General features: G+C 44.9%; 1 protein-coding gene across 1 annotated transcript in view; it reads left to right on the forward strand.

Moving 5' to 3' along the window:
- The window catches only part of PHYHIP (phytanoyl-CoA 2-hydroxylase interacting protein), a 41,265-nt gene extending 17,773 nt beyond the window's left edge, over window positions 1-23,492 (forward strand). Inside the window, exons 2-5 of the mRNA XM_056860920.1 lie at window positions 13,335-13,518; window positions 20,943-21,117; window positions 22,354-22,471; window positions 22,932-23,492. Of these exons, the coding sequence (XP_056716898.1) occupies window positions 13,354-13,518; window positions 20,943-21,117; window positions 22,354-22,471; window positions 22,932-23,466 (993 nt within the window). The 5' untranslated portion in view covers window positions 13,335-13,353 and the 3' untranslated portion in view covers window positions 23,467-23,492. The remainder of the gene's footprint in view (window positions 1-13,334; window positions 13,519-20,942; window positions 21,118-22,353; window positions 22,472-22,931) is intronic.
- The last annotated feature ends 964 nt before the right edge of the window (window positions 23,493-24,456 follow it).

The raw sequence follows: 24,456 nt of genomic DNA on the forward strand, positions 1-24,456 counted from the left end.
GATTCCTTTGAAATGTGGTGTTGGAAGAGAATGTTGTGGATACCGTGGACTGCCAAAAAGACAAACCAGTGGCTTCTAGATCAAATCAAGCTCGAACTCTGCTTAGAAGCTAGAATGACTAAACTGAAGCTATCATACTTTGGTCACATTATGAGAAGACAAGAGTCACTGGCAAAGACAATCATGCTAGGAAAAGTTGAAGGCAGCAGGAAAGACCCTACATGAGGAAGACCCAACATGAGATGGATTGACTCAATAAAGGAAGCCACAGCCCTCAATTTGCAAGACCTGAGCAAGGCTGTCCAAGATAGGACATTGATTCATAGGGTTGCCATGAGTCCGAAATGACTTGACCACACTTAATAAACACAATTATGGAGATAATAGCCATTGATGGACCTCACTGCCCAGCATATCTGAGAACATGATTCACAGGGTAGCTTCAGCCCCTCTTGTTTAAGAAAGACAATACATCTTATTTTAGAAAATAAATTAATTTCTTAATTGTTTGAGGGGAAATTCATTTTTGTTGCATTAAGTATGTGATTAAAAAGATAGATCAAATGTTTAGATTTGGCTACCTGCCTTTAATGTGTTACTTTTAACTTAGTATTACATATTTTATGTTTTTGATGGAAAAGATTTTTATATGGCTGTTACCGCAGTAGGTATTCCCAGCGATGTATCAAGAGTTTGGAAATGTTATAAAAAATTCTGTTCGCACTTTCAGTGTATTCCCACCGATTTATTAAGAGTTTGAAATGGTTGTAAAAAATACTGTTCACACTTACTTTGGCCCCTTTAGCTGTGAAGACGTCTTCCAACCATTTTTTAGCCATGGTATCCAAAAACCCTTTTAAAGCGATGTTTTTTATAACATTTTCAAACTCTTGATACATCGCTGGGAATACATAATGCGGTAACCCCCTATATCATGCTTTAGTGTTGAAAGCATTTCATATCCATTATCCTGGTAATCTTTACAACAATCCTGTAAAGTAGGGCACTGGGTTATAGGTAAGGACTGAGGCTATGAGAAAGAAGCTTACCTCGGGCATTATAACTGGCCTTCAGTTCACTGCAGACGTATGTACTGCGCTACACCAGCTCTGTTTCCAAATAACATTTCTCCTTTGCATGCCGAAGTTGTGTCATTGATTTCTCTATATCTGGATTTATAGCTTACCCTTTTTCTTACAATGAAATCTACTTCATGGATGGTTACAGCTGGAAGGCTGTGATTATAGCAGTTGCTGACAACTCCCCCCACCCCACGGTGAAGTAGGTAACTGATAGTCTGATGTGGAATTCAATTTCTTGTCCTCTCCCTTTCATTACAAATATATAGTGGAGCTTTTGATTTTCATTTCAAGCCAGTCTGTGTGAACAGAGATAAGACCTTATTCTGCCCCAAGCTAAATTGTGGCACTCTTCTTTTTTGCAATGCACATCGCTGCACTTCTCCCGGCTTGTAGCTCTTATCACAAAGGTAGCGTCACTGCTCTCAGGTGGATTTATTAGGCCACCAGGGGGTTAAGTTCCAACCAGCTGAATCCTAAGAGAAAAAGAGAGGTGTAGGGGCTGCCAGCAAGACAGCTATAAATACAAGTGCCTCCTTCTTTCCTCACAAAGGGAGCTATCACAGGGGGAAGAATTTGACAGGAAAGAACTGTGATCCTGCCACAAGAAGTGCTCATGGAGCTAGGAAGAAGTGGGGAGAGAAATTATGGTGGTAAAATGAGAGAGAGAGAGAAAGTCCATTTATCTAGACAGCACAGGGAAGTCAGCCTTCTTCCAGCCTAAGTGGCGCTTCCGTTGTCTGAGAAGGGAGCTTTAACTCTCAAAAGCTTATACCCTGAAACACTTGTTGGTCTGTAAGATGCTACCGCACTCAACTCTTTCAACTGCTCTACTGCAGACCACCACAACAACCTTCCGAAACGATCTTCCACCGGAGAAAGGGTTCAAACTTTGCTCAGTAGGGTGGTAGGATACATGACACAATTATTACATTTGACTGAGGGGGAGGGGACCTTCCAGAGAAAACATGTGATTAATGAGAGCTAGCATGATGGTGGAGTACTGGGCTTGAGAAAACCAGGTTCAGTTCCTGCTCCGCTATGAATCTCACTGGGTGGCCTTGGGTAAGTCATTTTCTCCCAGCCTAATGCTGCCTCCCCAGATTAGCTTGAAAATTAAATTGAGATGTTACCCTGGAAGCTGAGCTTTCAAATAGGAACGTTGAATCAGAAGAAAGGCGTAGCTGCACGGGTCTGTCTGAAACTGCTTTCTTTGGCCTCAAAGCATGCCGCTGCCACCACCCTCAATCTCAGACACATGAAAGCTTAACCTAGCGATTCAGTAGTTGGGAAATGTACACACTGCATATGCTCAGAGACATGCTCTGTTACTAATTCACATATAGGGTTGCTATCCTCCAGGTGCCAGCTGGAGATCTCGTGCTATTACAACTGATCTCCAGCTGACAGAGATGAGTTGACCTGGAGAAAGTGGCCACGTTGGCAATTGGACTCTATGGCATTGAAGTCCCTCCCCTCCCCAAACCCCGCCCTCCTTACGCTCCGCCCCAAAAACCTCCCGCCAGTGGCGAAGAGGGACCTGGCAACCCTGTTCACATACCCTGGAGATATTTTTGCCCAAATCAGGCCCTGCAACTATGTAATTAATACTTCTACTCATGGAGAAACCAGTGGTGGGGTCTCACCAGACCATATGGGATTTATCCAACAGCTCAATACCTTTTAACTCCTGACTCCGAGCAACTATCTACACTGTAGATTTCAACTGGTTTTTCAGTCATTTCCTTATCTCATGGAACTATAGCTGTGTGAGAGGGACAAGATGTTCTAACAAAGGTGATTCAGCATCCTTAACAGTTGCAGTTCCCAGTATTCTGGAAGGGAAGCCATAACAATGAAACTAGGTTTGCCAACTCCACTCTAGGAAATTCCTGGAGATTTGTAGGTGGGGCCCGTGGAGGGAGGATTTGGGGAGGAATTTGAACGAGAATCCATGGTATACCATAGAGTTTGCCCTCCAAAGCTGCCATTTCCTCCAGGGGAACTGATCTCTGTAGTCTAGAGGTAGTTGTAATTCCAGAAGTCCAGGCCCAACCTGGCGATTGGCAGCCTTAAGTGAAAAACCAGTAAATCACATGGTTTAAGCTCTATCACTGCTATGTTCTTCTCCAAATCCTAACGATTTCTACAGCTTTATTTTAGAAATGCAAGCAATCTAGCCTCTAGTCTGACACCTACATAGTTAAACTGGAAGAGCAAAGAAAAGGGGCGAGGGTGCTCTCAGTGGGGAATGATTCATCCAGTGCCTCTCCCCAAGACAAAGGGGGTAAACAGGCTTGTCCTCTCCTGATAAGCAGCTCACCCTGCCAAGTCAGTGCTTCTTGTTAATATACAGGACTCTTGTTTTTTTCTTGTGCCAGAACCAAGCTGCATAGAACGCCAGATGGGCCATCCACTTCTGCCCCAACGTGTCTGGCCTGCTAAGGTGGCGACAGCTAAGAGCTTGTCTTTCAGAGAGCTGCTTTGATTTTGACTTAATTACACCAGATTAATTCCTTTCTTTCTGCCACCCTCATTTTGGCCCAGATACTCTCAATAGGAATAGGAGTTGGTTGATCTTGGATTAATGCTGCTAACACTGGCTACATGGAAAATGAAGTCCACATTTCAAATATACCGAGTTCACATTTCATTAGTGCCTCTTCTGATGTTTTAATTGCTGGACAGGAAAACCCGTGACTCTGACAGAAGAGTTGGTCTGCTCACTGAAATTATTCAATTGTTCCTAAGCCAATTGTGAGACTCCTTCTGCAACTTCCGTTCAGATCAACATTTTGGTAACTCTGAGGCATTCACAGGGGATAGCTTTTCAGAGGTGACTTTGGCCACTTTGTACTTACACATAAACCAATTTTTCTGTGTTTGCCTTGCCTTGTATGTCCTGCTTTGATCTCTGGTCAAAGTGTTTTGTGGAAAGTTGAAGCCCGCTTCCAGAAGTGTGTCTAGCTGTAGAAATAGGTGCATATATTCTGATGTGACTGTTGTAGGCATCTATCAAGTTAGCTGCCCATGATTAGTATAATGCCATAATTGCTCCCCACAGCCCCAAGCAATGAGATGTTCCAGGACCATTCCTTGGATGAGAGAGTGTAGGAGACTTATGGATTCTTTGTAAGGACTTCTTTGTTTCAAAATATGTATGTAGGACACAAGTGGAGGCTAAAAGGTAGCAGCTCCACTATCCTACATTGAATCCCCCACAGGGCTTTCTTCAAGTTCAGCCAACTCTCTCTACAAAACTCCTGTTACACGTAATTCTGCCCCCTCCTCGTGGGTTGGATATAGCAATGCACATGAGCATGGATTGTGGATCTTCCCCACTTTCCCCTCCCCCCAGCAGTCCCTTCTGAGTCCAGGAAAGTGGATTCCCAGGGTCTCAGGACTCATGTAGAGTAATAGCCACATCATTCAGTGGGCTGCAGTGAGGAGGGGGAAGGGGTGAAATTGCTCCCTCCTTTCTCTTCTGTTGGCAGAGTAGCACTAATGGAAGAGACAGGAAGGAGTATTTTTGTCCCTTTCCCCTCCTCAGAGCAGCCCACCAACCTGTATGGTTATTACTCCATGTGATGTCATGACCCCGGGAATCATGTTTTCTGGGTCTGGAAGGGACTGCCTTTCTTTTTGCCATCAAGTTGCAGCTGACTTATGACAATCCTGTAGGGTTTTAAAGGCAAGAGACATTCAGAGGTGGCTAGCCATTGCTGGCCTCTGCAAAGCAATCCTGGATTTCCGTGGTGGTTTCCCATCCAAATCCAGGGCTTACCCTGGTTAGATCTGACTAGCCTGGCTGATACAGGGCAGGGCAGGGACTACTTGGGAGAGGGGAAAATGGGAAAGATCTGTCACCATTAGCATCTTCCACTGACTCATCACTGGATTCAACCCCTCAGCTGGATGACAGCTCCTTCAAACTCATTCAGGAATACAGAGCTATTGGATGATCATCTCCAAACAATTAGCTTCCATTGAGGAAACCTCAGGCATTAAACAACGTTCTTTTTTCCTATTTCTCCTGTCAGATGTAACTTTAGGTAAAGCCATAGCAATACACAGCTTTCAGACCGCAAACTGACAATTATATGCAGTCCTTCCTCCTCCCTCTCATATCCAGAGCAGTTTTGGACTATTTTAAAATTATTTTCAGGTTGTTTTTTTTTAACTATTACATGAAAGGTTGGATACCTATCTGGTTGTATGTGGCCCTTTAAAGAGAAACAAAAATGTTATGTTTTCCTGCAGAGTGCGATTGACTAGACCACAACAGTATGGTTTAGTCAATTTCACAACTACTCTTGTTATATGTGGAGGGAAGGGAAGATGCAGCCATTTGGCAAGGAATGTCCAGTCTCATTTCCCCCTAAAAACGTCTCCCAGTTGGCTGGGTTTTTGGTTCCACAGCAGTTTCTTGGTGCATATTACTGCTTGAGAACATCCACTACAATTACTACCTTCTCCCCAAACTCATCCCCAGATAGTTGTTTTATTGAAGAAATACAGTACTGCCTTTTTCTTTCTTTTTTTTAAACACACACGTGACAGAAGCTGAGATTCTTCCAGCTCCTCCTCCCCCTCCCCCTGCAAGGTAAAAGCTCCCTGAGAAAGGGGTTCCTTCAAAAGCATTGCAACTTATTTGTAAAAACAGGTAGCATGGCTCAAGGCAAATTTGGGAAGTAGGGATGATTTAGGAGTAGGAATCCTATAGTTGGAGGCGGGAGCTGACAGTTCAGTGCTCTTAACAGATCCATGACAAGCAGATACTCAACAGGCAAAACATTTTTTACATGCTATGACCTTGTTGAATTTCTGTATGTCAGGCAAAAGTACAGAAGCTCTGCTGGGGTGGGGGGAAGGTTGGCAGCCTAATCTGAAAGTTCCAGTCTCCAATTCTAGCTATGTAGAGATTAGTAGTGGCTATTTAACAATGAGGGACATACTACACATAGAGACTTCCTTATCGGATCTTACTTGAGGGTTCTACCTTATTTAGGGTTTCTTATTTTAAGTGCTACTACAGACAAGAATCCAGACTCCTTGTGGCCTGTGCACCTAACACCATTTTGGACAGGGCAGAAATCAGTTTCTGTTCTCCCCCTGTTGGGTACTGATCACTCTAGAGAAATACTATGAGATTTATGGGCAAGAATTAAGCCATGAATGCTAGAGGCTGAATTTTCCATGGTCACAGAGCAGTTCATCCCCATTTATACCAGTACTACAGGCGAGAGCAGAATCTGCCCTCAGGGACTCTGTCTGAGAGCTTGACCCATCTAATAATGATGGTTATATTTTCTGTTTTGTTTCCTGAGCAATCCTTTCAAAGCTATTGGTCATCAACCAGTAGGCTTTTCTGCTAATCAAAGGGTTATAAAGGAAATTATACAGCTCAGAAGCTTCAGACAACGAGACCTGTCTAGCTATGTATTTTTGCAGCATAGGGTTGCCAGCTCTGGGTTGGAAAATACCTAGAAATTTTTGGAGTGGAGCCTGAGGGGGGTGGGGTTTGGGGAGGGACTTCAATGCCCTAGAGTCCAATTGCCAAAGCAGCCATTTTTTCCAGGTGAACTGATCTCTCTCAGCCGAATATCAGTTGTAATAGCAGGAGATCTCTAGCTAGTACCTGGAGGCTGGCAACCCTATTGCAGCTACTGATTTTTAATGGGCAATCCAGATTTTCCCTGTGTGGGGGGACAAATGCCACATGTGAGGCAAAAGGTAGGGATGAGTATATTTTCCTTGTCTGTTTTCCAGAATTTCTTGCTATGCTGCATTCCACTCCTCCCCCAATACCAGTTTAACTAGAAAAATTTCCAAAAGTAATTCTAGAATTGGATCATAGGCAGTTTGCTACAGCTTTCAGTTTTTCTTCCTGTACTACGTGTGTGTGTGTGTGTGTGTATACAAACAAAGTTTGCTCTGTTGCAGTGTTTTATCAGTGTGTGTATACACACACACACTGATAAAACACTGCAACAAAGCAAACTTGATGTGACTGTATGCATGATTATAGTGTGGGAAAGGATAAGTTCCCTCTATCCACTTTCTCCATCCAGTGCATAATTTGATAAACCTCTATCATGTCTCCCCTTAGCCATTTTTCTAGGCTGAAAAATCCCATACTCTCCAGCCTTTCCTCATAGGAAAGCTGCTCCAACCGCCTAATTATTTTGTTTGCCCTCCTTTGTACTTACTTCATTTCTGCAATATCCTTGTTGAGATACAACAACAAGAACTGCACACAGTATTCCAAATGAGACCACGCTGTAGCTTTATAGAAGGGTGCTACAACATTGAAAATAAAAGAGCCAATCTCTTTCCTAATAATTCCTAGCATAGAGATTAACTTTTTCACCGTTGCTGCATACTGCATTGACATTTCCACAACAACCCTAAAATCTCTTTCAATCTTAATCTCAGCCAGTTCAGACCCTATCAGCATATATTTAAAATTAGAATTTGTTTTTGTTCAGGTATGTATTACCTTACACTTGCACATGGTTGCCCATTCATCCAATCTAGAGAGATTCTCCTGTAGCTCTTAACAATCCATCCTGGTTTTCACCATCCAGAATAACTTGGTATCAGCTACAAACTTGGCTAATTACACTGCTCAGCCCCAATTCCAAGTAATTTATCAACAAATTAAATGACACAAGTCTCAATACTGATCCTTGTGGGACCCCACTGCTCACTTCCCTCCATTTTGAGAACTGTCCATTTATTCCTACTATTTGCTTCCTGCCATTTAACCAATTTTTAATCCACTAGAGGACCAGTCTTCTTACCCATGATTGCTAAATTTACTCAGGAGTCTTTGATGAGGTTCATTTTCCCTCAGCAGGCTTCGTTCCTCTAAGTGCTTAACAATTCTCACTTGAATAACAGTTTCTACTAATGTACCTGGAACAGATGTTAGGCTAACTGGCCTGTAATTCCCTAGGTTCCCTCTGGACCCTGTTTTAAAAACCGAGGTGATATTTGCTATTTTCCAGTCATTCAGCACAGTGGCTGATTTTAGCAACAAGTTGCATATAGTAGATTAACCATTTCGTATCTGATCTCTTTAAGAACCCTCAGGTGTATGCCATCTGGACCTGCAGACTTGCTGGTTTTCAGTTTGCCTAGTAGTCCTAGAATTTCATCTCTTGTCATGCATTTTGACTCAATTCTCCTGACACCCTTTTCCAAAACAGTGGTTCTAGTATGGGTGTGTGCTCCATATTTTCTACAGTGAAAACAGATGCAAAAAAATTCATTCAATTTCTCTGCCATCTCCCCATCTTCCTGAAGCAATCTTTTTATTCGTTTGTTATCCAAAGGCCCAGACACCTCCATAGCCAGTTTCATGCTCCTGATACATTTGAATAAATGCTTATTGTTTCTCTTAATACTTTTGGCCATCCACTCCTCAATTTCTCTTTTGGCTCACCTTTTGGTTTCCCCAGAACTTGTGTTCCTTTCTGTGCACTTCAATTGGGGAAATCTTCCACTTTTTAAAATACCATAAGTCTTTTTGTCTTTTATGGCTTCCTTGGCTCTCCTATATCTCTTTCTTTCTCTATCTCTTATTCCCATTCTCCTTTTTGTTGAATTTGCTTAGGCTCTTTCGAAAACATTTTACAACATAAATTCTTTTAGCTTCCAGCCCCGTCCACAAGTTAATTGTGAGGGGAAAGTACTTTGTTGCATTTGCATTGTTAATTGCATGGGTGCCTTTGCTGCCAGAGAGTGAATAGCAGAGTTCTGTCCTTCATTTTCCCACACTATCGTTATTAGCGTTCTCCTTCAGTACCTTCAACCTTTTAAAGGCTCGCTTCCAGACTAATGAGATTAATTTATCGTTTACAGTTAAGGTTGCCAACTGTCTTTCTGGCAGGGCTCCTATAACTCAAGCAGCAGCATCAGAAATCATCGATTCAAACTGGTGCTGGCCTGAAAATTCAGAATGCAAAGAAGCATCGCCTACTGATTTTTGCTGGTTATGTAGTTATCACAAGTGCAAGAGGCCTGCCAGGAAAAAAACTTTGCAACTCTGTTTATTCCACAAGAAGTAAGCTGGGGGACAGAGAAAGAGAGAGATTTGCCCAAGGCCACCTTGTGAACTTATGACTGGATTTGGATCTGAGCCTACATGCCAGCATGGTGTAGTGGTTAAGAGTGATGGTTTGGAGTGGTGGAGTCTGATCTGGAGAACCTGGTTTGATTCCCCACTCCTCCACATGAGCGGCGGAGGCTAATTTGGTGAACTAGATTTGTTTTCCCCACTCCTACACATGAAGCCAGCTGGGTGACCTTGGGCTAGTCACAGCTCTCTCAGCCTCACCTACCTCACAGGGTGTCTGTTGTGGGTGCGGGGGGGGGGGGAAGGGAAGGTGATAGTAAGACAGTTTCTCTTAACTGGTAGAGAAAGTCGGCATATAAAAAACCGACTCTTCTTCTTCTACATAAAGTTTTCCAGATTCTAGTACAAAAAGTTCATCCATAAGGCTACAAAAAGCTTGCTCCGAACTCCCAAAACTGGCTTTGCTGACATCTGGCAATAGTGTAGTTCTCAAACTATTGACTAAGCATCAGTCATCAGCTTTTTCTGCCCACCCCCTTCCCCCCTCTCTTGCTCCCACCACACCTACTGCAACAAGCAGGACTTCAGGGGTGCTGCCCAGCAGGCAGGGCTGGGGAAGGTATGTTCGTTGCATCGCTACTTAATTGGTAGTTTTAAAGTTACAATGTGAAGCTCCAGTTTGAAAGTGTGGACAGGCCCACAAACACGCTGCAGTCTCTCCTCACAGGGTTTCATTTCATCTGGCGAGCACTGAAAGAACATGTGCGCATAGAGAGAGAGACAGAAAGACCTGTTCACACATGTCCATACTCAACTTCCACCCTTGGCAAATTGTTAGAATAAATCATAAAACAATCCATTTGTAAGCATCTAGAAGACAATTGGCTAATTACACACAGTAACCTAGATCACTTAAGGACAAATCGGGCCAAACCTGATCTCCTCCTTTGAGAAGACAACTGGTTTGTTGGCAATTCTAAGTGTAATCATTGTTAAGATGCCTTAACTCTTGCAGTTCCACATGCCATCTGCACAATAAAGTTATGCTGTTTTTGTGCCCTGCTTCTAAGCGTGTTCACTGCAGCTTTTGTTACAGCTCTGGAGTTGAGAAACCTTATTTAAGGCTGCCATAGTAAGCACATTTACGCAGAAGGACTTAAATCGCAGTGTGTGCTTACAGTGGCAGCCTTACATAAGGTTTCTCAACTCCAGAGCTGTAAAGAAAGATGAAGTCAGCAGCTTCTTCTGTTTGCCTTCTCCCAAAGACTTATAATTCCTTCTCTTCCCTGCTAGAGTCCTGCTAGCTCTGGCAAGTGGGAGGGGAGGGTGGGTGGCAGGATCAGGAAAGGAATGGCAGGAGAGAAGCCCACTGCTGACTTCTCTTTGTAGCTTTTAAAGGAGACAGGAAGGATCAGTGGGTTGCAACCTGGCAACCATAATGTTAAGTCCCACTGATTTCAACAGGAAAGTTAAGCATTCGCTTCACACATTTTAGTGAGAGAGCTGAGCATCTTAGTTCTGTCTACTCTAAACTCCCATAATATCAAGCCTGCCCGTTCTGCTTCTCAAGCCCTGCTGCCTGTTCCCCACACCTGCAAAGGAGGTGGGTAGCAGGCAACCAGACAGGGCATTTTTGGTGGTGGTGCCACACCTGTGGAATGCTCTCGCCCTTGAGGCATGCCTGGTACTTACACTATTATCTTTTATTCACCACACCAAAACTTTTTTTTTTAACCCAGGCTTTTAACCAAGGTTTCCTCCTACTCCCCAGCCCCGTGGTTGTTTTATGCTGTTTTAATGGTTTGTTTTTATTATTTATAATTTAAGTTGTTGTATTTATAATTTCAGGGCATTGTTTTTGCTTGTGAGCTGCCTTGAGCAGGTTTCCAGAGAAGTACACTATCGGTTCTCTAAATAAATATTACATTATACCATACTGGCTTTTTGTACATAGGAGTTGTCCAGGCCTGAGATCTTCGACATCCATATTCAAATGTTACATTGCTCATATTGTGGTGCCAGAGCAGCTTCTGGGAATTAAAAAAAAAAAAAAAAAAGCTTATCGCCACGTTGGAACAAGTCCTAAAGGAAGATTGTGATTGTATGTGTTGGATATGGGAGTATCTCAGGAATTTTGCTTTTGAATTTGTTTGCATTGACTGACTCCTAAAAAGCCCTCCTCCCAAATATATTATTGCATGGCGCCTCACTTCCCTATGTAGTACAACATTTTAGGGAGGACAGCATTCACAAGGTCAGCTTTCTTGTGAGGGGTGAAGACTCATGGTGTTTTGTAGTATGTACAAAAAATGTACAGGTTGAGCAGTTAAGCATGCAGGCTGATGGTATTAGTATTTCCAGCAGAATCAGTTCTCCCCAAGCCTAGTAAACACCACACTCTTGGAGCCTGGGAATTGACTGTGAAATCTCACTCTTTTGCTGGCTACAGCATTCTAACGCCAAAAATGGTTTCCTGTCTACTCCTACCAGCAGCTAGCCTTCAGCAACCGTTTGGGAAGCATCCTCGACTAACTTTGGCTATGAAAGACTAGAGAACAGGTCATCTCTTCACTTAATGGCCATAACACTGTGCAACACGCATACAGCAGATACGCCAACATCACTTTGGAGCTAGACATACAGATAGTACAATTAAAGTATACAAACTCACACTCCATACACCCTTTGAGCGGCACTTGTTTACAGATTTCTCCCAGCTTATACAACATGCAGCCTGCTTATGCACACTCCACATGCCTGCAGCGTTTCAGTCTACCATGTAATACGTAATTGTCTTATTGCACAAATCCATACTATCTGCATACCAATTTCACGCCATGCATCTATCATAAAAATAGCTCTTTAGCATAAGTGAAGTATCTGGTCAAATCACATTGCTTCTAGTTGTAGGCACAGCCAAATTGCCTTGTATGCAATGGAACATATGATGCGCCCTGGGATATTGCAGGATGGGGCTATTTCAGCCCCTGCCTACATACACATGGTTGTCTGTTTGGCATCTTCACACTTTCTCCAGCAGCTCCCTCCACACATGCCTTTGCATGTGTTTCTCTCTCCACCTGAGATTTGTACTGCTGTAAGCTTCAATACAAAAAACATGCCCCCTCCTTCCGTGCCTGGCTGGCCACGGGCCACTTCCCTCCCTAGCTCCATCTGCTCCGAATCTGTCCCTTCCGAGACTTGCTATGTACTCTCTGGCACTGACACCTGCGAGGAGCCGTCTGCTCTGTCAACCCATTGTGTGGGAGGACACCCGCTCTTCAGATGGCTTTGGATTCAGAAAGAATTAATTAAGCCCAGAAGAGAAAAAGAGAACCAATAATAATGACAGAGTCATTGGCTCAGTGACGTTGTGGCATAGAGGGCTTAGCTACTAGTATATTGGTGGTAGGGTTGCCAGGTCCCTCTTCGCCACCAGCGGGAGGTTTTTGGGGTGGAGCCTGAGGAGGGGAGGGACTTCAATGCCACAGAGTCCAATTGCCAAAGCAGCCATTTTCTCCAGGTGAACTGATCTCTATCGGCTGGAGATCAATTGTAATAGCAGGAGATCTCCAGCTAGTACCAGGAGGTTGGCAACCCTAATTGGTGGGAATCAGGCTGGGGTAGTTTCAGACATAACATCTGAACTGGACAGTGAGCAAAGGGTCAGAAGTGGCTTGTTTCCATGGGTCAAGACCAAAGTGTACCTCCAGTACCTCACTATTCCTGGGATACATAAACGTTTTCTCTATGAGCCAAACAGCATTTCCCTGGGGTCTGTTTCAGGTCGGAAAAATGGCTGGGGTGGGGTCTGAAGTCCCTTCTCTGTATTCACTCCACTTCCAATCTGAATCAGTCACTACATGTACAGGAATGAGGAGAATCCACAACTCAGGTCTGACTGTTCTAGAGAGTGGGGGTCCTGGGCTTAACCTGTGCATGCTATAACGTGTGAATCTGCCCATATGTTACTCTTTGTGGATGTCAACAGTACAAATGCAAAAGACAACAAAGAATCACCAGGATGAAGGGGAGCAATCTCTGGAAAGCTTGCCTCTTTATTAGTATGAATGCCCTCTAGGATTCTAGAGTTCCAGCACTTCCCAGGCTGGATTCCGCATGCCACTTACCTACCTCTTTTCATGTCTCCCATTTTCTGTCTGTTCCAATCGTAGGAGCCGAACTGGTCGGATCATGGAGCTGTTGTCTACACCACACAGCATTGAGATCAACAACATCACATGTGATTCGTTCCGGATCTCCTGGGCCATGGATGTTGGAGACCTGGACAGAGTCACCCACTACTTCATTGACCTGAACAAGAAGGAGAACAAGAACTCCAATAAATTCAAACACAGGGTGAGCCAGCCATAGTGACGCATAATGGTGTGCAGGGTTAGGAAAGTATACTCTATCCAATCACATTTCTACCTAACAATCCCTTCAGCCAATAAGAATTATTTCCTCTTTACTTCAGTTGACCAGGGGAGGTTTAGTGTCTTCAAAGGAAATGTGGATACCTGCCACCAGCTCCATACAGTACAGCTGTGTGTGCCATCTGGATCCCACTAATAACTGGCAACAATTGGATCTCTTCCTTGGAAACCTCTGTGTATATCTATACTAAAACTGAAATAGGAGTCTAGTGGCACCTTAAAGACTAACAAAAATAATAATTGAAAATTTGTCTTTAAGATGCCTCTTTAAATTTGTCTTTGAGATGCCTCTGGGCTCCTGTTTTATTCTATTGCCACAGAGTAAACAAGCAACCCATCTGGAATCTATATCAAACCTAGATTAATAATTATTCCTTCTGCTCATTTGGGGTCTCTAGTTCTGTTGAAGGGGGCAAGAGCTTTTTAAAAAATGCTTCTGAGCACCCTCACCAAGCTCTAGTTCCTCAGGTTCTTGGGGGAGAAAATAGGAGTATTAACCCTGTGCAAAATTGATATAAGTCTTCCCCACATGGGGACAGATCTGTGCTGCTGTGTCCCTGCTATTGCTGCCAATATAGTGCAGTGGCAATGGGGCTGCCATATGGCAGGGTTCCTCCCAGTTTTCCTGCCCAAGTAACCTGGCAGCAGCCACCTCCACTGTGCCACCAGGGCTTTTTCAGTGTTTTTTTTTTTAATCAGCAGTAGACTTGTTATATCACTATAATGTTATAACAATCTCTGTATGAGGTTTTCCGAATTCCTGGCTTTCGTTTTTTAAAAAGTAAGACTCTAGCCCTTTCATTTCTGAGATATAAGGGGAAATGTATGTCTCCCTAACAAATGGGCTAGAGACCTTTTTTTTTTTTTTTTTTAAAGAAAGCTGGGATTCAGGGAACCTGATACAGAGATTGTTAAAAACAAAACCCTCCTTTGCTGGCAAGTGTAGAAGGTGGACTGGGTAGGACTGGGGAAATCTGAATTTGGGTAGGACTGGGGAAATCTGAATTTTCCTACTCACACAGCAGCCATCCAGGCTTTACAGCGACCTTTCCCAAAACTCTGCGGCAAATCAGGTTTGGAAAAGATCAGAGAAATGCCGCAGAATATCCAGGAGGTGCACAAATGCACCACGATGCTGTGGGAATGCAGGAAAAAACCTGATTCCCAACAAACATCAATTCTGGGGCAAATAACCCATGTAGAAAAGGTCACAAATGCCATGCAGAAACAATCCTCTGGAAAAACCAGTAATTACCAAAGACCATAGGAGTGTGCATAAGTCAAAAAATCAGTATAGAACACAGTGCTTCTGCTACCTCAGCAAGACTTGTGGGTTAATGGAAGAAGAAGAAGAGTTGGTTTTTAGACCTCACTTTCTTCTACCTTTCAGGAGCCTCAAAGTGGCTTACAATTGCCTTCCCTCCCGCCCAACAGTCACCTTGTGAGGCAGGTGGGGCTAAGAGAGATCTGAGAGAACTGTGAATGGCCCAAGGTCACCCAGCAGGCTTCATGTGGAAGAACGGGGAAACAAACCCAGTTCTCCAGATTAGAGTCCGCCACTCTTAACCACTACGCCATGCTGGTATCACATCTACTTCCCTCTATAGCTCATGCTCTTTGGTCAACTCTTAATCATGCTTCGAGTGAGAAAACATGTGCCCTCCCTCCATCTCAAGAATTTTTTTAACATACAGTGATTTCCGTAGCACTTCTGAACGAACCTTGCTGAGCCAACCAAAATCTTAGTTATGAATGATAACTTGGGTACGAAGAGGACCAGAACGGCAATGCATGCTGGGAAATCAAGGCTTAGGTCTGCTTATAAAACAGAAATAACAGTAGTTAAAAAGCTCACTTTCAAAACATCTCCCTCACAACACAAAATGGGTTTGGGGAACAAACAGCGTCTTCCCTAATAGAGGCAGGGAAGTCGTGAGTTGCTCACATCTTTCTGACTCTGAAATGGAGTCACTAATTTGGGTGCTGTTTAACAAGGTTGGTTGCTATGGCAGTGCTATTTAATGCTTAACATTATATTTCTCTCTCTCTGTCTCTGTTGCAAGGTTTTCTTCTCTCCCTTTCTGCCTGTCTGCCGACTCTTCAGCATTTGCTGTTGCCACAGAAACCGCTCTGCACTCCAGCGGGGCTTTTGTGGGCTGTTGATATGGCAATATTATCTCTTGAAAACAAAAATTTCTCAAGCAACTCTCATTGCTTGCTTTGCCATTCCAACCACTTCATAACAGTTTATTTCCTCAATTTAGGCTTCATTCTTCCCAAACTTGGTCAACCTGCGTAGGGACTGTACTGCTACTGAGTATGTGTGGGAGGAGGGGGGAACTCACATGATGGATTGCTCCTCTATACCAAAAAAATCCAAATTAATTGCAAACTAGCATTTTAGGGAGAAGCTAGGCTAGGACCCTTCTCCCCAACATGGTGGTTTTCTATGTGGATGGCAGTTTTCTGTGTAGGAGTATTCAATCATATGAGCCCCAACTTTTTAGGCTGAAGTGGTACAGCCTCATCAGGGCTGACCACCTAGGATTTCTGGAGCAGGGCCTGGGGAGAGTCACATTCACCTGGAAGTGATGTCACTTCTGGACAATGCTCTAGGAATCCCCCAGATCTCTGGTAAGAAACATAGAGATCTGGGAGAATTCCTAGATTGTAACTCGGAAGTTACATCACTTTCGGGTCAGACACCATCTTCTGCCCCAGTGAGGTACAGGAAAGCCAAGATTGGCTTTTTGCTTTGGGAAAGAAGGAAGCGGGCATCAGGGAACACATCAGTGGGCACCAGAGGGAGGAATCACTGAATTTAGACCTTAGAACTAAACAAGATATTATGTTAGCAGCCATATCTGTTGCTCATTGCTGTGTGCGTCCATGACATGAGTGAGGGGAATGAATCCTCAAACCCTCCTCTCCTCACCTCTGGTGGCTAGGTGCTCAAACATTTTCTTCCCGGTTTGGTTACAAGAATCAGAAATGAGCCAAGCTGGAAGGAAAGTGCCAGGGTAATGAATAATGAGGCATGATGGTGGAGGGTTCGACTCCCCTCTGTCGCAGGCCCCTTTTGATGTTAAAATATGTTTGCTCATCCAGGACTGTATATGTTAGCAGTACAAATATGCCTACTGTTCTTGTATCTGGTTTGGCCCTCTGACTTACATTAATCAGCACGGACTCTGAAGGACAAGTGAGAGCAGAGGGGTAGGTAAAACCACTGGGCAGCTGGAACCATCTAATGACCCAAGTCTCAAAATGTGTAAACAGAGGCTTCTTAATGATGATTTTTAATTAAAAGCAAAAAAGCAAAAACAAAACAAAAAACAGTACAGGTTGCAGAATCTCACAGGAAATCACATCAGTTCACTCTTCAATAATTACTGATAGCAATAAATATTGCAGTGATCTGCAGTAGTGAAGTACTGATTTGCTGAACTTTATGGTTCCCTATATGTCTACGGTGCCCCCATCTTAAATATAGTAAGTAGATGCCTGCCAGAGCTTGTCAAATAAAAATGGCAACACTCATGAGTCTTTGTACATTACATGGGGCAATAGCTATTTACAGCTGTGACTGGGACATTGCCACAGGGGAGGGAGAGGCCCCATTTCAGAAATGTTGGAAACCTTAACTTGACAGAAAATATATTTTGACACCATGTATTAAACCTGTTTTAATTAGAGCTGCAGTGTTAAGTCGATCAGTTAACCAATTATACCTTTTTAATAAAATGAGGCTCCTTATTAATCCTTAAAAATTAATTTTAAAACTTTACGAACAATGGATGGCAGGTAACATTTTAGAGACGGAAGTCTCCCCTTCTCTCACACACAGGATGAAGTGCTCATTCTAACTAAAAACATTTGTTTTATTTTTTTTTCTTATTGTTCCAGAAGAGCTCAAAGGGTCTCAATAAAAAAATCGTATGAATCAGGTGACACTGACAGCCCTAATTTTGACCTTTAAATATCACAAATCAACAAAGCTCCCTTCCCTGAGTTACAAGAATTGGGGGGAGGTAGCTTTCCACTCACCAGTTTTGTTAGCACAGAAGGCTTATTCTAAATTGCATTATTAGAAGCATGAGTCCTCCCCATATTTGAAATGTCCAGTACATAAACATAAGATTTTGTTTTAAATAAACAAATATTCCCACACTGTCTCCATTATCTTCATAATGCCCCTGGGGGCCAAAATAAACTTGATGAGGTATGGATGCCAGCCTGCAAGTGGGACCTGGGAATCTCCTGGAATTACAGCTCATCTTCAGACTACAGTGATCAGTTCCCTGGCGAAAACAGATGCTTTGCAGGGTGGACTCTATGGCATTGTACCCCACTGAGGTCCCCAGGCTCTATCCCCAAGTCTCCAGGAGTTTCCCCACCTGGATCTGACAACCCTACCCCCCCCATCCAACAGTGGCCATGTGTACCCATCTGTTCATGTCTGCGGTGTGGAGTAGGGGGATCAATTTTTGAATATAATGGAATATGTGGGTAAGGGACCTAAACCCTGCCTTTTCCCCACCTTCCTAGTGGTGTGCTCAATTGCTTTCAGCACTTTTCTTCTAGCCCGGCTCATGTGAAAGCAAAAACCCACTTTATGGGCGAAAATGCATGGTCGCTTTAGCCTCCTTTATTCTGTTTCAGCCAGGATTCAGCCAGGATCGAACGCACGTTCGGCGAAACGCATGCGTTCGATCCTGGCTGAATCATGGCTGAAACAGGGAATAAAGGAGGCTAAAGCGACCATGCGTTTTCGCCCTATAATTGTATTGCTTCACCCCTATCAGTATTGTGGACTTTGCAGAAAACAGAAAGGTCCTTCCTAATACTTGTTACCTAAGATCCTTTAAGTGGAGATGTCAGGGACCTTCTGCATGCAACATAGGTGCTTAGTCTCTGAGCCATGCTCCCATCATCCCTGATATCGCAGAGAGCTAGAAGAAAAATGCTGAAAGCCCCAGACCACAACAGGGTATGGGCAGGTAAGGGGGAGGTGAGGCAGGCCTGTAACCTCTGCTCTTTGTTTGAAAAAATAAGGGACCCCCCCCCCATATACTTCAGTCTGGAATAAGTGGAAATGTGTATGAATATACATGAATTTCACACCTCACACAGCATGACCAAGTCTAGTTTGGCCCCAGGATGGTCCTATATGCTCACCATATGTGCCAAAGACATACACACACACACACAATTACTTCAAATGCTCTTCAAATACCTCAGGCTTTTTTCTGTGTGTGCAATTGATTCATTCAAGAACAAGGACCTCTGTGAGTCTTGCTCCCTTTGCCTCTCCCCCCCCCCTTCCACTGCAATGATGCCCCTCATTTCCCCCTCAGACATAATTTACACATAAAGGCATTTTAAAAGCGCCAGTTGCATGTCAAAGTCCAGAGCACCCCTCCAAGTAACTGGTTGTTGGTCCCGATCTTTATAAATTGTTCTTCACAGAAAACACGCTCTGACTGTTCTATTGCCTTCTTCTGTCCTTGAAGTTAATCTCCCCTGTCGAAAAGGTACGGATTAAGGTGACAGCAGTGAATTCTTAAGCGTGGTTACATCATCCTCTTAAAGGGGCTTATTTGTCATTTGCCAGGGAGCCTGCCGTTCTGAGATGGGGTTAGGGATCTCTAACAGAGAATTCTTGGCACCCTCACCCCATTACAGCCTAAGGAATCTTTTTGGGGAAGTGAAGGCTTTTTCACTGGTATAAAACTGAGGTACAGAGATTGTTATCACAACATACTCTTCGGGCTTAACTATGCTAATATTTAGATCTGTTTTTATACCATCTGTCATGTTCCCTTCCCCTTCCAAATCCTGGTAGCTGTTCTGTGGTGATGATGTTGACAACTTACTGATATAGATCTCTCACCCCACCTCACAAAGCACACAGTTCTCAGAGTTCCCTGGAGAGGTGCAAATGACTATAAAAACAATTTAACTCTGGTGTAGATAATGCCCAACTGAGCCTCAGGTGGGTTTCCTGTCCCTTGCAATCACGATCAGATTGGGATTAATAAATCGACAGTAGATAAGAAAAAGGCTCCAGTTCTCCCAGGTGTTTGAGCCGCCCACCCAACGCACAGTTCTTTGTCGTGCCTTTAAAAAACACACACATTCTTTCACCAGAATTAAATGGCACTGCTGTTGATGATGCACCAACACTTGCATCGATAACCACACAACAGTCCACTTTGGAATTATTTGCTTCACTAAAATGCACTGTGAATGAAATAAACCATTGAGATGGTATTAAAAACCACAGAGGAGGCACACGTGGTTTCCGCATAAGGATCACAAAGCAGTGCAGAGGGGAAGGAAGGCAGATCTTTCAACTGGGGTGAGAATTCTCACCCTGTTATCATACTACACCGAGAGAGCTTGGTAGTTATAGTTTCAGGTTCCCCAAAAATGTTACAGGAGTTCCTTTAATACAGGTGGTTTTCAAACTGTTCCTGAGGCTCCTAGAGCTTTTCAGAACCTTATCAGGGGGTCTTGAATTAGAAGCTCGATAATGGCAGACAGGTTTTCCAGAAAGACGTGGTTTTCCCATGTAGTGCACAGCCACAGAAAATAATTACATGTGTGAAACTGCCTTATAACAAGTCAGACGTATTGCTCTATCAAGACGCAATTTTCTACACTGACTGGCAGCAGCTTTCCAGGATCTCAGACTGAGGCATTTGATACCACCTACTGCCTGATCCTTTCAAATGGAGATGCTGGGGATTGAACCTGGGGCCCTCTGAATGCCAAGCAGGTGCTCTACAATTCAACCAGTTTTCACAGGATGACACAAATGTCCTTTAGGCCTGGCAAGCAGTCTACATGAATAAAGATGGGGCACTAGAATATGCTACAGCATTTTCTGCCAGAGATGTGCAGGTCTCTCAGGCAGGTAGGTTGGTGGGGAAAAATATCCCCAAAGATAAACATTTTGGACCTCTCTACAGTAAACAGATGTGACTGTCCTGTTGTGAGCAAGTAGGAGACAATGCAAGTCATCTTGAACTCCTTGGAGGAAGGGCAGGATAAATTAATAATAAGAGACAGGCATCAAGTTTTCTGCCCTAATCAAAGGGTTAAAAGCACAGCCTTCCCTGAGGAAGGGAAGCTGTCAGAAGTCCACCCCCACCCCCAGGCAATCCAGTGTTGGAAGAGAAGCCATTGACATGCATACCTGGCCTTCCCAGGATCCCTTCCCTTGGCTAACTGTAGATGGTGATGCAACAAGTTCAGCCCCTGACCTAGGAAACCCAGGAATCCCAAATCAAGTCCTGCCTCAGGCCTGACCCCTGACAACAGATGTGGCTTCTTCTTTTGCAGGATGTTCCTACCAAGCTGGTAGCCAAGGCGGTTGCCCTGCCCATGACGGTGAGGGGCCACTGGTTTCTGAGTCCCAGGACTGAGTACAGCGTGGCAGTGCAGACAGCAGTGAAGCAGAGTGACGGGGAGTACCTTGTGTCTGGATGGAGCGAAACCGTCGAATTTTGCACAGGGGGTGAGTGTTCAGAATAAGGTCTCAGCCATGAAGCAAGGCACAGGTGGCATATTTTGCCATTTAAAAGGCTGGAGGAGAGAGAGAGAGAGAGACAGAGAGAGATCTAACTGATGGAGCACAGTCCCACCAGGAAGACCTCTTGCACAAGCTTCTCAGAAATAAATGGAGCTGTGCAAGAGCACGGCAGAATTCTCGCTGGGTCTGTCTTATTCTGTTATGCCATTGTTTGACTAGGAAAAGGTCAGGGGGAGCTGAGCCTGTCATGACCCAGTTCAGAGGTAGACAACATTTTGAGGCCCCCACAATGTCTACCTGTTGAGATGTTGGTTGTGCTGGCAAACAAAGGGGGAGAGAGAGATACAAGAGTTGTATTTGGCCAGACACGCTGTGTTTGTTACATAGACCTCTGGCTTGCGGGGGGTGGGGGTGTTGCATGGCTCCACTACAGTCCAGGGCAGCCATAGTCTCTGCTGGCCGCAGAGGTGGTTCCATCTGAGTGGAGGGTGCGTGTGGGCAGGTGATGACAGCTTCTGCTCTTCAGGCAGTGGTTTGTCTTCTTCCCAGTCAACAGCCGCTTTTGGAGTGGAACAAGGGAGCTGCCATGCTGAACAAAATGGTGTGCCTTGCCATGCTGTTGTTTGGCATGAATTCCAGGGGTTGACTGCCCGTGACCTAGAGCATAAGGGCGGCATAGCCACAGCCATGAACTATGAGACTTAGTTCATCTTCTCTTCTGGGTGATGTTCTCACACATTGCAAAGTTTCATGAGAGAGAGTCCTGGTTGTCCTCTGTGACCAACTCTTGTTTTCTGTTGTTTATATATTTGCCAGCCACTGCCTTTTCTGCTCAATCCCAGAAGCCCAGTACAGGGATGGGGACATGTGTGAGCATTGTGTATTTTGAGGTTAGGAATGAAGGAGATAAAAACCACTTGTTTGGGCTGGCTAAGGCAGGGCCTGGGCTGATGGGAAAGGGAACAGGGTGAGGGGTGCTGAAAGGCAGTAAATCCAGCTTTCACGATGGAGCAAGAGTTGCCAAGTGGGAGGTGAAGGGTGTGCCATCGCACCTAGAAGGGGAGGTGACAGGGAGGGGAACTGGCTGGAGGCAAGGAGAGGAAGAGGTGGAAGCCAGGTGGAGTGGGGGAAGGAGTGGGGGTGGCAGTAGGCTGGCTGGCGAGCAGAGACAGAGAGAGGAAAACTGTGCTGAAAGGCATGCACCCCTTATTTCCCATGCAGATTACGCTAAGGAGCATTTGGCCCAGCTGCAAGAGAAAGCCGAACTCATTGCAGGGAGGATGCTCAGGTTCTCCGTCTTTTATCGGAATCACACCAAGGAATACTTCCAGCATGTCCGGTAAGAGCCCTCAAACCTCTGAGAGTCCACATCAGCAAATATTTTGTCGCAGGGCCTCTACAAGCGAGAAGTGGGTGGTAGCATCAGGTCCTGATGAGGTCCTGTACCCAAATGGCTTGGTGTCAAATTCCATTGTCACAGATATTGTTAGTCCATCTCTGCCTAGCGATTCAGAGGGAGGCACATGACGTCATTCAGAAGGCTGTATATGGCCCATGGGCTTCGGCAGTGCCAAGTGGCTGTGCTGAGGCGCACAGAGGGCAGGGGTCACAGGTTGTCCCACCTACTTCTGCATTAGTCAGCTACACCCATTTTCCTGAAGTTATATTACCACTAGAGGTGATAATCCCAGATGGGAATGTAGCCGTGGAAGTGGGACAACCCATTTCCATCTAGAATCTAACAGAGCCCTGTTTGTAGTTCCTCCCATGGCTGATGGTCTGTCTCTCCTTCTGGCCAGAATGCACTGTGGAAACGTCATGAAGCCATACCTGAAGGACAACAGTGGCAGTCACGGCTCACCCACCAGCGGCATGCTGCATGGCATCTTTTTCAGCTGCAACACCGAATTCAACACAGGCCAGCCTGCACAGGACTCACCTTACGGCCGTTACCGTTTGCAAATCCCCGCCCAGCAGCTTTTTAGCCCCAACACCAACCTCTACTTTGCGGACCTCTACTGCATGTACACCGCCTATCACTACGTCATCCTGGTCCTGGCACCCAAAGGCTCTCCGGGAGACCATTTCTGCCGGGAGCGTCTGCCCCAGTTAGACATTTCCTGCAACAAGTTCCTGACCTGCTCCATGGAGGACGGCGAGCTCGTCTATCACCATGCTCAGGACGTCATCTTGGAGATCATCTACACTGAGCCGGTTGATCTCAGCCTAGGCGTTCTGGGAGAAATCAGTGGCCATCAGCTTATGAGCCTTTCAACCGCCGATGCCAAGAAGGACCCCAGCTGCAAGACGTGCAACATCAGCGTGGGGCGCTAGAGACTGGGGAGAGGTGGGGAGGGAAGGGAGACGGCACACAACTGGTACAGAAGACAGCTTCATTAACCTAAGGCCCTTGGCAATTAATATGGCCAGCTGGGAACTGGTTCCCAGTAAGGACCAGTACTGGAGAAGCAGGCCCTTCACTGCATCCCACTGACCATCTCTCTCTCTCTCTCTCTTTTGCATGTTTCTTCAGCCATTGTAAATAGGATCCTTAACCAGTGAGAGAGATCGGGGCAGCTTTGTAAGGGTAGGGCAGTTGGACCTGATCCTCCAGTAAGATAAATAAAACTTGCCAATGGGTCAGGTATGAGAATAACCAGCCCTAGATTTCCTGGGCTGCCTGTATCAAGAGAGACCTCTCACTTTCTGTCCCACCATGGGCCCCCTTCCCTATTCAAACCCAAATGGACATTTCATTTTGCACACATAGCAAATACCGGGAAGCTCTGGCCAGTGTGATAGTGTTCCAGCTTCCTAAACAGGAGTTTTCTACTTCTCGTCCTATTCCCTCTGGCCTTTCCTTTTCTCCAGCCGCAGACTCTCTGTGTTCCTCAGGCCCAGCTGTCCCCGTCCCCTTCATGTACAGCATTCTCTGCTCACCTGGGTGTTGTCTGGAAGGGTGGGAGGGGCAGAAACTCCCCTCCTCCCAGGAAGACCTTGTGCTCAAAAGCTCAGCTAGCATGGAGACACCTCAACTAGGTTGTTTGACACGCTGAATTACTATGTGGTCTGCACTGAAAAAAGCTGCAAATAGGGGCCTCCTAGCAGGGAAAGAAGGTCAAGAGGAAAGGAAGAGCAGATGGATGACCAAGGAGACTTTGTTCCTTCTTGCTTCCTAAAGGTGTGACAGCCTTTTGCTTCATACTTTATTTATTTTGTTCAAATAAAAGAGGAGGAGAGGGGGGAGAGCTACAGGTTCCAACAGGCCTCCTGACACTCTAGACAAGTGCTGGAATGCTGGTAGGTGGTAGCTGGCAGATGTAC

Source organism: Euleptes europaea, chromosome 14 (assembly GCF_029931775.1).
Source record: "Euleptes europaea isolate rEulEur1 chromosome 14, rEulEur1.hap1, whole genome shotgun sequence".
Taxonomy (NCBI): domain Eukaryota; kingdom Metazoa; phylum Chordata; class Lepidosauria; order Squamata; family Sphaerodactylidae; genus Euleptes; species Euleptes europaea.